This window comes from Papio anubis, chromosome 8, assembly GCF_008728515.1.
Source record: "Papio anubis isolate 15944 chromosome 8, Panubis1.0, whole genome shotgun sequence".
NCBI classification, from domain to species: Eukaryota; Metazoa; Chordata; class Mammalia; order Primates; family Cercopithecidae; genus Papio; species Papio anubis.
The window spans coordinates 3,123,043-3,137,844 of NC_044983.1; the positions used below are offsets into that span (position 1 = coordinate 3,123,043).

At 38.4% G+C, this 14,802-nt stretch overlaps 1 protein-coding gene across 5 annotated transcripts in view; it reads right to left on the reverse strand.

Annotated features, from left to right (window-relative positions):
• The window catches only part of CSMD1 (CUB and Sushi multiple domains 1), a 2,034,404-nt gene that overhangs the window by 264,543 nt on the left and 1,755,059 nt on the right, over positions 1–14,802 (reverse strand). For all 5 annotated transcript variants that reach the window (XM_031669914.1, XM_031669913.1, XM_031669915.1 and 2 more), the window contains 3 exons: positions 7,471–7,587; positions 3,439–3,552; positions 1,545–1,640 (listed from right to left, as the gene is read on the reverse strand). In XM_031669914.1, coding sequence (XP_031525774.1) covers positions 1,545–1,640; positions 3,439–3,552; positions 7,471–7,587 — 327 coding nt within the window. The remainder of the gene's footprint in view (positions 1–1,544; positions 1,641–3,438; positions 3,553–7,470; positions 7,588–14,802) is intronic.

The window sequence follows — 14,802 nt, forward strand, 5'->3', positions numbered from 1 at the left end:
AGACACCAGGATATTTGCATGCAATATGTTATCTGATGATCTGATAGATTTTATAATCTTTATCGAAAACCAAAGAAAGCCCCTTATAAAGGCAGACAAGGTCAGTCACTTGAGCATTTCCAGGAGAGAAAATGTTCAGGCAGCCCAGTTTCTTTACACATCTCACTTTGGTCTAAACATGATTCTGCTTTTGCAAAGTCAGATAGAATTTATTTGAAAAAATTAGAAGTAGTAAGAGACGGGTTGTTTCAACAGGCCACACTCTAATAAATTCCGTTTTTAAAAACTACTGGGTAATTATTTACATTTTAATAAAAGATGTAACTTATAACTATGTAACTCCTTTTAATGCATTCGCATCTCGATTCATTCAATGGCTACTTACACAGGATCAGAGAGATCTTTGTCTCCTGATGAACTGTTAAGCATCATCCTCATTCTCTTCTCATTACTCTTTAAATTATCTAATTGCTGAAAACTGAAGGGTTTTTACACTGAACTGTTTTGAAGTCATGAAATTCCGAATCTGAGATGATTAGAAATGATTGATAAATAATATAACATTGTTATACTCCATCTTTTTTTAAAAAACATAATAGTATCAATAATGTTTTCTGGAGGAATCTTTATTAAAGGAAACAAACCATTGCTAAGAAAAGATGTTTCTCCAGATCTGAAGAAAATACTTAACAGTGGCCATTAGTATCTGTAGCCTCCAGCAAAATCGAGACCCAGAAAAACTAAGTATTGCTTCTTATTTTTGAACACACAGTTTATCTCTGAGCATGATCATTTCTTCCAGATCTCAACCTTTACAGTCATGACAAGCTCCATCCAAAGACTTACTCCAAGCTTCCGAAAGTATATGAACAGTTTATGTGGTCACTTTTTCAAGTTCATATAATGAATATGCAAAACAAAAGTGAAACATATTCGGAGAAAATTCTTAGCTTTTCAGAACCTTTGAGCAATCTCAAATATTTTTTAAAAGGTTTAAATTAAAAAATAAGTATAAAAGTGTAAAAGTACCCAAAGTAAATAAAACACAAACAAAATAAATAGGTATTTAGTTAGGATAAGAGATGCATGTGTGATATTTTGTTTTTTGTTTTGTTAACTTTCCTTTTAAGCTTAGTTTTTATAATAAAATGTAAAATTGTATAATGCATTTTAAATATATTTCATATATCATTACTAAGATCTAAACTATTACAAAAGACTTAATTAGATAAAATATTGTATTTGAAATCATCTTACAAGATGTGAAGAGCTACAGAAAGGTAATATGATCAATATTTATTCCCTTCTAGTGCCTGATAAATGAGATATTACTGTGTTTTGTAGTAGAAGTATGAGTTTCAACTGTCAAAAAATTGTAATATTTTTATTAAATAACTTCATTATGAACATACGAACACCTCCAGCTTCTTAAATATGACACAAATGCCACTGAGATGTTCTGAGTGCTCTGTCTGAGACTGGTGGTGTGTGCAGCGTCAGGAAGGACCACAGTGACATGTGGAGACATGGGGAGTGACCCTCACCTTGATACACGAAGTGGAAGCCCCTGGCAGAGGCACCGCTCTTCGCACTGAATCGGAGCAGAATTTGATTTGACGTAGCCAAGGGCAATGTTTCCCCTAGAAATGAAGACAGAGATAAAACATGGGATTCAGAAAACACACAGCACCGTGGCGGACAGCCGTATTTTGGAAAATGGTGATAAAGCTAAAATTTCACATTTATTCTTTGAACTTTTAAAACATTTTCACTTTGTGGTTTAAAACTCAAATATGTTGTTTTTATAAAGATTTAAAAACTCTGTCCCAGGCAAGAATAGGCAGTGCATTTGATTAAAATATACTGTAATCATTATTTCACTGATGATTTCATTTGAAGAAAGCACCAATGGTAAGTCTATATAATAGAGGGGACAGAAGTAAAGGGTGAATCATTTGCTCAGAATCACCTTAATTTGATTTTAGCTAAAATGAGAAGAATTTTACTTAAAATTTTTTAAAAAGCCACTGAATCCAAAGATTATTTTTTAAAAATTAAAGGATTCAGAAAAGACCTTCTGAAGTATATTTTTAACCTTTAGAAGCACATATAGGCCAGGCGCGGTGGCTCACACCTGTAATCCCAACACTTTGGGAGGCTGAAGCTGGTGGATCACTTGAGGCCAGGAGTTTGAGACCAGCCTGGCCAACATGGGGAAACCACATCTCTACTAAAAATGCAAAAATTAGCCAGCTATGGTGGCACATGCCTGTAATCCCAGTCACTCAGGAGGCTGAGGCAGGAGAATTGCTTGAACCTGGGAGATGGAGGTTGCAGTGAGCCGAGATGGTGCCACTGCTCTCTAGCCTGGGCAACAGAGTGAGTGGACTTCGTCTCAAAAAGTAATAATAAAATAAAAATAAAAAATATATAAAAGCACATACAAAATGTGGAAGAGTCTGTCTCAAGCAGTGGTGGGAGGTGTGTGAATTGGCATAAGCTTTTCAGAGGACAATGTGTTACTAATAATCAACGTATTTAACATGTATCCTCTAATGCATTCTTAGATACGTCACTGAACCCTAGTAGAAAATAACAAAACATAGGTCTTAAGACTTTTAGTTAATAATGAAATAGTGAAAACCTGGAAATAACCAAATCTTAACCTTAATTGGTCAAAGCTTGTGATGCATATAGTTTACTAGGCAAATTAGTGAATGTACTCAGTACCAAACTGATTTTGTAAACGATGAAAACGTATCAGTACAAATAAGGGTTAGGTCATCAATTAAAAGTGGGGTTAAATTGTGCTACGTTAAACCCACAGAATACCATTCAGAACTCAGAGTAAGGACACTGGGTGTATACAGTGTTTGTTACAGACAGATTTCTGTATGTGATTTTAAGGGTAAGAATGGGATAAAAATAAGTTGTGAAATAACTCCATGTTTTATGGGGGTTCCTGTGTGTTTGCGTGCATGTGTGGATAAATGTATGCATGTGTACATGTGAACACGGGTAGATGTGTGGTTATTAATGGGTCTCTCTATGTAGGACTTACAGGCTTAGAATGATTTGGACCGAAATGTTAATCATTTTTATATCCAGAAGGGAGGTTAAGACACATGGGATACAAAATTAAACGTGGATGATAGTTGATTATCCCACCCTCTTTTTCGGATCTTTGCCCCTTTTACTGAGATAAATATTATATTTTCTGCAATCTTAGTAAGATGATAAAAGCAGATGATTTTATGGCTGAGATAAAAACACTTTTGAGAGCTTACATCTAAAATAAGATTTTTCTAAGCACACACGCAGATTCAAAAATGATTACATTTCTCATTCATCAAAACAAAGCAAAAGAAATAGACAAGTTAAAAATCAATCCCCCTAGCTGTCTAAACTAAATTAAGCACAAAATGCTTTAAGACTTACCTGAGTGAGACCCAGAGAGCGAGCTGAGAAGTCTGGCCTGTGCATGGGTTCCATCGAATAATTCGGCCAAATCATTTAGGGCTGTCTGGAAATAGGCAAACTGTCCAAAGACCACTAAAAAATAAGAGGGGAGATGTTGGCACAAGATGCTCTAAGAAAACAAAATGGAGAGTTTTGATTTCACTGAATATCTATTAATTGCCCCAAAGGATCATTATCCTAAGAATCTGGTAAAAAATAAATATTAACTTATTTTCTCTGCTTTCTAAGTTTTCAGTTGACGAAACTATTTTACTTTGCTTCTTGACTTTTGGCATTTAATAAAAGAAAAAAATACTGTTTTATTTCAAATTTGAACATTAAATGAAGAATGTTTTTGTTTTAATAAACACAGCATTAAGAATATCTGGGCTGGATGTGGTGGCTCACGCCTGTAATCCCAGTACTTTGGGGGCAGAGGCAGGTGGATCATCTTGAGGTCAGGAGTTCACGACCAGCCTGGTCAACATGGTGAAACCCTGTCTCTATTAAAAATACAAAAATTAGCAAGGCTTGGTGGTGGCTGCCTGTAATCCCAGGTACTCAGGAGGCTGAGGCAGGAGAATCGCTTGAACCTGGAAGGCAGAGGTTGCAAAGAGCTGAGATTGTGCCACTGCACTCCAGCCTGGGTGACAGAGTGAGACGCTATCTCAAAAAAAAAAAAAAAAAAAAAATCTGTAAAGACTTCCCTATATTTTCAAATATTTAGCAACATTTTATTCAATGAAAAATAAGCAAAGGATCAAGCCCCATGATGATTTGATGAGGAATTTAAATTCCTCACAAAAGGTTATTACAATGCCAAATTCATATTAATACATTACCGTATTCATACAAACTGATTTACACACGCGATTCTGTGGCATATAATAGGAATCACTTGCTGTTTTCCACTCTACAATCTCATTTACCTTACAGGTTATGAAAGTTGTGTGAACACACATCCTTCAAGTAAAACATAACTATATACTTTGTGACTTCAAATTTAACTGATACTGTGTATTCAGATTGATGATATAGAGGGCCTTTATATATGCAGGAAAACCTGTGATTTAGTATATATTTACAAGCAATGAACAACTAATCCTTTTCTTATTTATTGTAAGATTTGCACTACAATCATTCTAAACCATTATGAACAAGAAATGGAGGTGTGTGCACTAGTTGTGTGTGTCAGAATTCCAACAGAAAGAATTACTGTTAATATTTGTTAGTATGATGGAAGTAATCTAACTGTAACAGTGTGTGTGCCCATATGTGTATAGACACACATACATACATTTATGTAACTGAATCCATACACACATATCTAATATTGTCTTTGAAGATTTTATAATTTCCCAGAGAAAAACACAAAGAAGTCATATAGACTAGATGAACTTTCCCAATAGATGAAATGCACTAAAAACTTTTTTCAGAAATTAGAGAGGGAGAGGACTTAATACTTTCTCTACAGATCTTGCTCATACCATCCTAATCCACCCACCACCTCCCCAAGTTCATTAGATTTTTAACATATTGGAGGCCAAAAACTTGGGTCACGAAAGTGAATCATCCATAGATAATTTCTACTCCTTTTCAAGAAATATTTTGCTGACATCCACCTCATATTAGAAACTAAGAAAAAAGGAGGGAAGGTGATATTAACATTGTCCCAGGACTATCACACTCGAACATGTTCGGTAATTTCCACGACACATGTGGATTTTGAGTGCAAGATGTCAGGAGCCAGGAGGAATGCCCAGCTCATTCTAGAGATGGCCCTGACATCTTCCTTGAGGCGCCTCCTTCACCTGGGTTCTAACCCATCACTCACAGTCAGCCCTAGTGAGCAAACTCAGTTTCCAAGAGAGAAAAGCTGCTCAGTGCTATCCATACTGCTGCTGGAAATCATGACAATGTGATGAGAAGAACAAACAAAGGGTTGTGGGGCTTCAGCCGCAGGAACCGTCAATGCTTCACGGTGGGGATGGCACTATCACTAGTTCTTCAAGAAGGATTCATGGAAGATTGGAATATAAGAAATTATATCAGCAAATGGAATACAAAAAGCAAAATGGTAGAGGGGACAAATGCAGCAAACAGTCAACTTCAGCTAACACTACCTGGATAAAAAACAAACAGGGGGATTGGAATGCAAAAGTCTGTGGCAAGGACCTCAAAGGCCACCCTGAAACACAAACACTTTGTTCTGTAGGTAATAGGAGTGAGTAGGAATGTTTATCACGATACTAAAATGCTTAGATTTGTGTTTTAGAAAGCATTCTTGGCTATGGTTTTGGATGAGAATAGAGGAAACTGGGTTATCTGAAGACCTGTCTTATTAATAATATTGCTTCCCATTTTCAGCCTGTGTTGACAGACAGGAAGCAGCCCCTTCCTACCTGGTAAGGATCACGTCACCCCGTAATGTCTGGATTGCACGTCTGCCTCACCCCCACACCATAAGCCTGCCAGGGGCATGGACCAGATTCGTTTCACCTTTGCATCCATGGACTTACAAATACTGTGAGATTAATTGTTTAGTTAATTAGTTTATTTCATAGGAAGGAGTAACGAATGGGGGAAGAAAGTAAAAGATAGAATGCATTTTCATTAAAGATTCGCTATAACTATGTTATTCCACACTGAGACTTTCTGCCAGATAGGACGTGATGCGTTTGTGTGATTAAACCTTTCAGATCAGGAAATTATAATCAATATTGAGGATATGGGTATGATTTTTTAGCTGAAAAATTTTAATTGTGTAGTGATGACAATATTTTGTATTTAACTAAAGTAATAGGATATGGCTGCTAAACTCCATTGTAATAAGTATATTTTGTCACGTATTCATAAAAAAAGACTTTTTGTGATAATGAGGGAAATACTGCTGAGCATTTAGGTGAGAAAAATGTATTTCGTTCAAATTCAGAATTAAGGTTGAAGTTAAATGAGGGACTTTAAAGAATTTGGGTCAACTTAAAAAGTTGGAATCTAGAACCCGTTTTAGGTATTATTGTCCATTTATCATAACAAAGGGAACAGCAAGGCTCAGGGAGGGTGTGTATTAAATTCGTAAGAAGCCTGGGAATCATAACATAATAGAAGTTTATAAAAATAATGTCTCCCACACACAAGTTTCTTACCCACCAAATAACTTTCTTGTCATATGTTAAAAATGCTTTACCTCAAATACAGTCTAACATTAGAATTTTTATCTGCTTTATATGCTGAGTGAGTGATTGCTGTCTTAGACATATATAAAAACCTTGACGATGTAGTGTTTTCAATTTTCCTATCAGAAAGAGGGAAATAGTCTTTAAGATGATGATAGCTACTATCTGGTTTACTCCAGAAAAGAATCCGATCCAAGATAAATTGTCCTGGTCAAGAGTGAGAGTGAGCATTACATAAATGAAGTGCAAAGCGACCAGGGAAGGTCCTTCTGGAAATGAAGTCATCTTGGAAAATTCGATCGAATTGGACACAATAGGTAGGAGGGAAATAGAAAGTCAGGGTTCAGCAGGTGAAACAGTCAGGACTGTGCCTGCTTCTCCATCCCTGAGCACTTACAGGTTGACTCAAGGATGCAGTGATTTCGATCATGATCTGGTTACTGAATTCACTGAATGTACGTGCCATTCCTGCACAGACATGCACACAGCGCTCTGACCCACCCTCTACTTTATAAGAAATCCTCCCTCGCTCATAAAAACAACCAATTGAAAGAACGATGTGTGAGAAATCTAAGAAAAAAGCCAAATTAATTCTCTCTAATTATTCTGGATCATAACCCTAGAGGGGACTGTAAGCATTTAATATTACATTGGTAAAAGGATTGTAATGGACATTGTGTGGGATACGTTTGGAAAGCCTGCTACTAAAATGCAACTCATTTGCTTTTATATGAACTATTTCACTAAGCTCTAGAATACCTGTTTATCGAATGACAGAAAAATTAACCCTGAAAGGAAACATGACAATGAATTAAAAATAAAAGGACATCCTTACCGAATTCCTTTGGTACCGTTATGGAATAGAGGCATATTTGACCAGCTGTGTAATTATGGGGGTAGTTTGGTGATAAAACTACTCCTTCTGATCCCATGTACTGGCCTCCGCAGGGAGCTGAAAATAAAACCAACCGAGAATGAGGTGCTGTGCAATAATAATAGTACACGTGATAGGTGAGCCAAAGTTGAAACACATCAAATACGTGAGCACGTTTACTGAAAACTTAACAAAATAATACGTTAAAATCTTGTTTTGCATTGCTATCAATGTAATAGAAAAACAAAGATTTACCAGGTAAGAAGTAATGCAACTTAGGAGAAAAACTTAATATTATTTTCAAGGCCATGTCTCAGATGTATTAAAATAATAAGGGAAACAGCTATAATAATAATAGAACAGGTTCTATAAAGACAAATGATTAAATTATTTTAGAAAGTCTCACCAGAGTTGTCTGTTCAAAGTCAATCCTCATATTAACTTAAGAGATACAAAGATTATATCAGTTTTCTATCACTTGTATATTAATATGGGACTAAAAGGAAAAATGGTTTGCTTTTTAGGGGGTTTTGTTTGTTTTAACATTTTATCTTATAGTTTCAGTAAAAAAGCAACATGTATAATTACTAACGCTTTTGGGGTCTCTTCCTATGAGTCCAATTTAAAACTAAAGGAATCCATTATTAGAAAGTTAGGGCTTATAAAATATAGAGAGGTGTGCGTGTGGCGGGGCGGGGGCGTATGTCTGTGTGTATGTGTATGTGTGAGTATGTCTTAATTTTTCCCCAGTTATCTTATTTACTTTGACTTCACTTTTGCTGAGAAAATGAAACACACTGTACACAGATGTTCAAAGCACTTTTTAAAGCATCATGGAACAGACCTCCAATTAAATCCCAGCCATTTGATATCCAGTCTTTACATTGCCAGTACTCTATTTCCTTATATTTTTACATAAGGAGGGGTCAAGTCCGCTCTGCTCATCTATTTAGCACAGAGCACTGACCAGCGCAGGAGCCACTCAGTACAGCCTATTGCACCCTTACCATGCTGGCTGTGGCCTGACTGCACTTCCTATCTTAGATATACTCTCACTGATTTGAATTCAGAATTATCTTCAGTATTTCAGAAAGGTTATATTTCTACAGCTCATTTCTTCTTGATATGGCAATTTTCTTTTTCTTTTCTTTTCTTTCTTTTTTTTTTTTTTTTTGAGATGGAGTCTTGCCCTGTCACCCAGGCTGGAGTGCAATCGTGTGATCTCGGCTCAGTGCAATCTCCGCCTCCCTCCCGGGTTCAAACAATTCTCCTGCCTCAGCCTCCCGAGTAGCTGGGATTACAGGCATGCGCCATCACACTCGGCTAATGCTTTTGGGGTTCTTTTTTGTATCTTTAGTAGAGACGGGGTTTCACCATGTTGGGCAGGCTGCTCTCGAACTCCTGACCTCGTGATCCGCCTGTCTTGGCCTCCCAAAGTGCTGGGATTACAGGGGATTACAGGCGTGAGCCACTGTGCCCGGCCACAATGGCAATTTTCAAGCCTCAAAGGAAAAAAAAGTTAGAGATAACATGTTTAATCCTTTGAACGTTAATTAGCATTATGTTAAATCTTAATTGATGGACAGAACATTTTCCATGATGAATAAAACTCCTTAGAATATGGCAATGTGACGGTTAAGGCACCTTGTTAATGATGATTAGTTAAGAAATTTCCTGAAGCCCTGCATTACAATGGCTTGAAAAACTTGAGTTGTATTCTAAAAGTCAAAGGAAAACAGCTCAGACATCTGACAGCTTTGATCTGTTTATGATCAGCTAGCAGAGATTTTTACTTAACTAAACTCAGCCTTCATGCTAGTGTCTTAATTCAAAATCACGTTATCACTCTAAAACACTTCTATTTAGTTTTTTACAGTTTTAAATAGAAACACTTTACTTTCACTTTTAGATGGAGGATATTTCTGTAAGCTCCAAAACTGAAGGTTTCTAGTAGAATCCTGGCGTCACTCACTCTACCAAGGCAGATACATCCCTCAGATATTTTCCTCCACCATAACCATGTGAGGTCAACCAGGTTATGTCAGAACTATCTTTTCTTTTTCCTCAAAAGCTTCAAGTTCAAGTTAAAAAAAAAAACACACACAAATAAAGAATGAAAATGTACTTTATTTCCGCTCAGTCACATAAAATTCAAACATATCACTTTGCAAATGATCTTTTTTCCATTAAAAAATTAGTTTAAAATTTTAAATAAGAAGTATAAGTAAAAAGTGGAAAAACGTCATCACTGGGCCAAAATTTTGATTCCCAAATTATTAGCGATGGTAAACTAATTCTTATCAAGAACATCTTCTGATTGCTCTGTCACGAGGCTGGAGTGCAATGGCACGATCTTGGCTCACTGCAACCTCCACCTATCGAGTTCAAGAGATTCTCCTGCCTCAGCCTCCCGAGTAGCTGGGACTACAGGCACACACCACCAAGCACAGCTAATTTTTGTATTTTTGGTAGAGACGGTTTTACCATGTTGGCCAGGATGGTCTCGATCTCTTGACCTCGTGATCCACCTGCCTCGGCTTCCCAAAGTGCTGGGATTGCAGGCGTGAGCCATTACGCCGGCCATATGTTTTGTGATGGTTAATACTGAGTTTCAACTTTTGGATTGAAGGATACAAAGTATTGATCCTGGATGTGTCTGTGGGGGTGCTGCCAAAGGAGACTAACATTTGAGTCAGTGGGATGGGAAAGGCAGACCCACCCTTAATTTGGGTGGGCACCATCTAATAAACTGCCAGCATGGCTAGAATATAAGCAGCCAGAAAAATGTGAAATGAGAGACTGGCCTAGCCTACATCTTTCTCCTGGGTTGGATGCTTCTTGCCCCTGAACATTGAACTCCAAGCTCTTCAGTTTTGGAACTCAGAATGGCCCTCCTTGTTCCTCAGCCTGCAGACAGTGTATTGTGGGAGTTGTGATCATGTGAGTTAATGCTTAATAAATTCCCCTTTATGTATGTAGCTATTCCATTCGGTCTGTCCTTCTAGAGAACCCTGACTAATACACATTTTAAAGTATAACTACAAAGAAACACTTTGTCCAAGGACAGAATAAAAGAGGACTGCCTTATGATACTACAGGACACTTTAAAAAAGCCAAAGATGAAATTAAGGAAAACTGACTAAAAACTTCTGTCTTTTACTACCTTGATAAATGGTGCTTGTGCCTGTCCATTCTTCCTCAGATCAGAAGGCTAAGCACCAGAAGAACTACAACAATTATATGTTTCATACATGACCAAACATTTGTGTTAGAAAAAATATGGACAGAATTTTTATTTAATTCTTTTTTTTTTTTTTTTTTTTTTTTTTTTGAGACAGAGTTTCGCTCTGTCGCCCAGGCTGGAGTGCAGTGGCCAGATCTCAGCTCACTGCAAGCTCCGCCTCCTGGGTTCATGCCATTCTCCTGCCTCAGCCTCCCGAGTAGCTGGGACTATAGGCACCTGCCACCGCACCCGGCTAGATTTTTGTATAGAGACGGGGTTTCACCGTGTTAGCCAGGATGGTCTCGATCTCCTGACCTCGTGATCTGCCCCTCTCGGCCTCCCAAAGTGCTGGGGTTACAGGTGTGAGCCACCGTGCCTGGCCTAATTCTTAATAATTGTTATGTCTGTGCTAATCTAAGAAATAGCCATGGTGCTTCTCACCTTAGGAATTTTATTTTAATACAACAACAGAGGAAAAATAAATAAATGTTTGTTATTTGGTAATTAACATATTAAACAGATTATTGCCTAAATGAATAAAGACATACAAGAGCATTCATTGCTAATGTTAACAAGAAGCTTGCTTATCCATCTGGCTAATTAGAAAATATACATCTCATACATAAAGGCAACCACATAGAACCAAACTGAATACACAAAACTAGCAAACAGAGTCATTCTGACCCATGAAAGGGGCTCTACCTTGTTTCAATTTCAGTTACAATGCTACAAAAAACTTCAATAAGCAAAATTTGTAGGTAACAGATGAATAACCAGGAAAAACATGACACCATGCATCTAAAACAAACTGGTCCAAAATGCACCAACGGCATCCCATGATGTAGGAACTATCAAAATATTTAAAGTGGAGCAAAAGGCCCCAAGGTTAACTGGCGATCTGAATAAATCCCAGACACGGATTCATGCATAAAACATGCTGCTCTCCATGAGAGATCCAAGATGCACTACAGGAGAAGCCATCTCTGCTTTCCAGATTTCAAATACAAATTTTTATTTACAGGTAAATAGAATACTCCATATGGGGAAATGAGTGTTCCATGCGTTATGCTCTTTGATGACTGGTAAAATAAATTGTGCCTCACTCTGCAGATCTTCAGACATGGAAAGTGAAACAATCTCTAATTAAAAATTTGGTTTCATATATATAACCTATATATATAGGAATATATATAAGAATATGTATATATCCTATCCTATATATAGGAATATGTGAATATATATACATATATGTGTGTATATATGTATAATTCCTATATATGTGTGTATAAATTAATATACATGTCTGTATAGCGAGAGAATATATATAAAGTGTAGAAAAAGTATTTTTCCTATGGCTAATACTTTAGCCATGCTTTTTCTATGGCTAAAGTTTTATCACTTCCCATACATCCAACTGTAATTGAATTTAATATAAATTAAATGCCTTTTGTATTATTAGTTAACAAAAGTACAGGATTCATCATCTTTCCTCAATTTCGCTACCTACTTTTATCTCCCTCATACTAGACTCTATATAATTGCTAAAGATATCTGAAGTGGGGGAAAAAATACACCAAGGGATGCAAAAATCATTTTCTGGGATATAAGAAAGAAAATTAGAATTTTTACCCAAAATTATTATTATTTTTTCTTGAGATAGGGTCTTGCTCTGCTGCCCAGGCTGGAGTGCAGTGATCCAATCACAGCTCATGGTAACATCAACCTTCTAAGCTTAAGGGGTCCTCCCGCTACAGCCTCCCGAGTAGCTGGAACTCCACAGGTGCACCACCCTACCCAGCTCATTTTATTTTATTTTTATTTTTCATTTTTTTGTAGAGATGGGGTCTATGTTGCCCTGAGTAGTCTTGAACTCCTGGCCTCAAGCGATCCTCCTGCCTTAGTCTCTCAAAGTGCTGAGATTACAGGCATGAGCAGCTTTGTCTGGTCTCAAATTCCATCTTTTTAAATGTCTGCATTCATGTAGTAATTATGTGGTCTATAATACAACTGCCGAGAAGGTCAGTACCTGTAATGTGTTGCAGACATCGAGGTTGCATGCTCAATAGTTATATTGATTGGATGTCAAATCAAAAAGGTTTGAGGTCATTGCCCTTTGCTATGTCAAAATGGTTTTGGAAACCAGTTACATTCAGAATTAAGATTTACTAGTTTTGGGGAGCCTTATGCCTGTGGAATTTATCCTCCTCACATTTGTGACCTAGAGACTGGCATCGCTCTCAGCCTTGTGTATCTTGTCTGGAGTGACACAGACGGGCGGAGGTGAGGCGAGATCTGGTCACTCTGCAGGGCCCTCCTTTCAGTGCTGCCATTGGCTCACAAGCCCGGCCTTGCCGGCACGGGCTACGCCTCGCCCAGAAGGGAGGATCCTCAGGACCTTGGACAGCAAGTCACCGCCGGCCCCTGGCCAACTGCAAGAGCACATGGCAGGCACCCAGAACCACCGGCATGCACTGCCCAGGCCGCTCAGGATATAAGGGGCACCCAGGCTGGCGGCAAGAGAGGAGGGGGTGGAGGCGTGGCCCCTCCTGGGCCAGGACAGGGAAGGGTGGGTGCTGGGCGGAGACTTCCAGCTCCCTCGTGCCCACCTTCTCACCAAGTCACACCCACTTCTTAGCTTGGCTCTGTCCTGTTTTGGGGGCTGTGCAGGCATCAGGGAGACCTTAGTCCTGACTTGTAATGCTAGGTCAAAGGCTCTCTTTACCTCAAAGCCACTCTGGCTCACTGCCTCCCTCACCTATGAGCACGCTGAGTTCTATTTTAAGCTCCCAAGTGCTTCTTATTTTAGTTTTTAATAAACTTAGAAAAGAGGGACTGTATAACTTTCCGTTTAGAAAAGTCTCCCGAAGCAAGTAACCCAATGACTAAACTATCAGAATTTTTAATTAAACAGATGACTAGAAAGGACTGATGCATAACCTGGCCTCTAATCATGATTTTAAAACACAAAAATTAACTTTCTCCATCTGTCGATCTGTCACCCAGGCTAGAGTGCAGTGGCGGGATCTCGGTTCGCTGCAACCTTCACCTACTGGGCTCCAGTGATCCTCCTACCTCATCCTCCCAAGCAGCTGGGACTACAGGCATGAGCCACCACACCCAGCTAAGTTTTGTACTGCATTTTTGGGAGAGATGGGGTTTTGTCATGTTGCTCAGGCTGGTCTCAAACTCCTGAGTTCAAGAGATCCACTAGCCTTGGCCTCCCACAGTGCTGGGATTACAGGTGTGAGCCACCACACCTAGCGTAAGTTCTTACTCTGTGCCAGTCACTACTACTGCTGGGTCCAGACAAATACACTTCTTTAACTTAAAAGCTTGCAGGGTCTTAAGAGAATGGACTTAGAATCATAGAAATAGCAGAACATGTCAGGGAAGTAGGTTTTGTTCTATTTTGTTTTGTTTGTTTGATTTCAGTTTCTTATATACTTTTTTCTTTTCTTTCTTTTTTTTTTTTTCCTTTTTTTTTTTTTTTTTTGAGATGGGGTTTCGCTCTTGTTGCCCAAGCTGGAGTGCAATGGCACAGTCTCGGCTTACCACAACCTCTGTCTCCCGAGTTCAAACGATACTCCTGCCTCAGCCTCCCAAGTAGCTGGGATTACAGGCACGCGCCACCATGCCTGGCTAATTTTTTGTATTTTTAGTAGAAAGGGGGTTTCTCCATGTTAGCCAGGATGGTCTCGAACTCATGACCTCAGGTGATCCACCTGCTGCAGCCTCCCAAAGCGCTGGGATTACAGGCATGAGCCACTGCGCCCAGCCTCTTGTATGGTAATATTTAAAATGCTTATTTGGCCTGAAGGTGCCAGTAGTATTGTTAGGCCATCTTGAGGAAAACATGTTTGTTTCATAGTTTATCAAACTAAACTGGTCTTTGAGTTCATCTTAAAATAACCCTAGAAATGAATGTCTCTGCAAAAACCATGAAGTTCTACCTTCTTCTTCTTCTTCTTTAAATACATACCATGCAAAATGTAAAGGGTACAAGTCATGGGTCCACAGCCTGAGGAGTGTTTGCCTGTGGAGACCCCCCTGAAACCACCACCTAGGTTAAG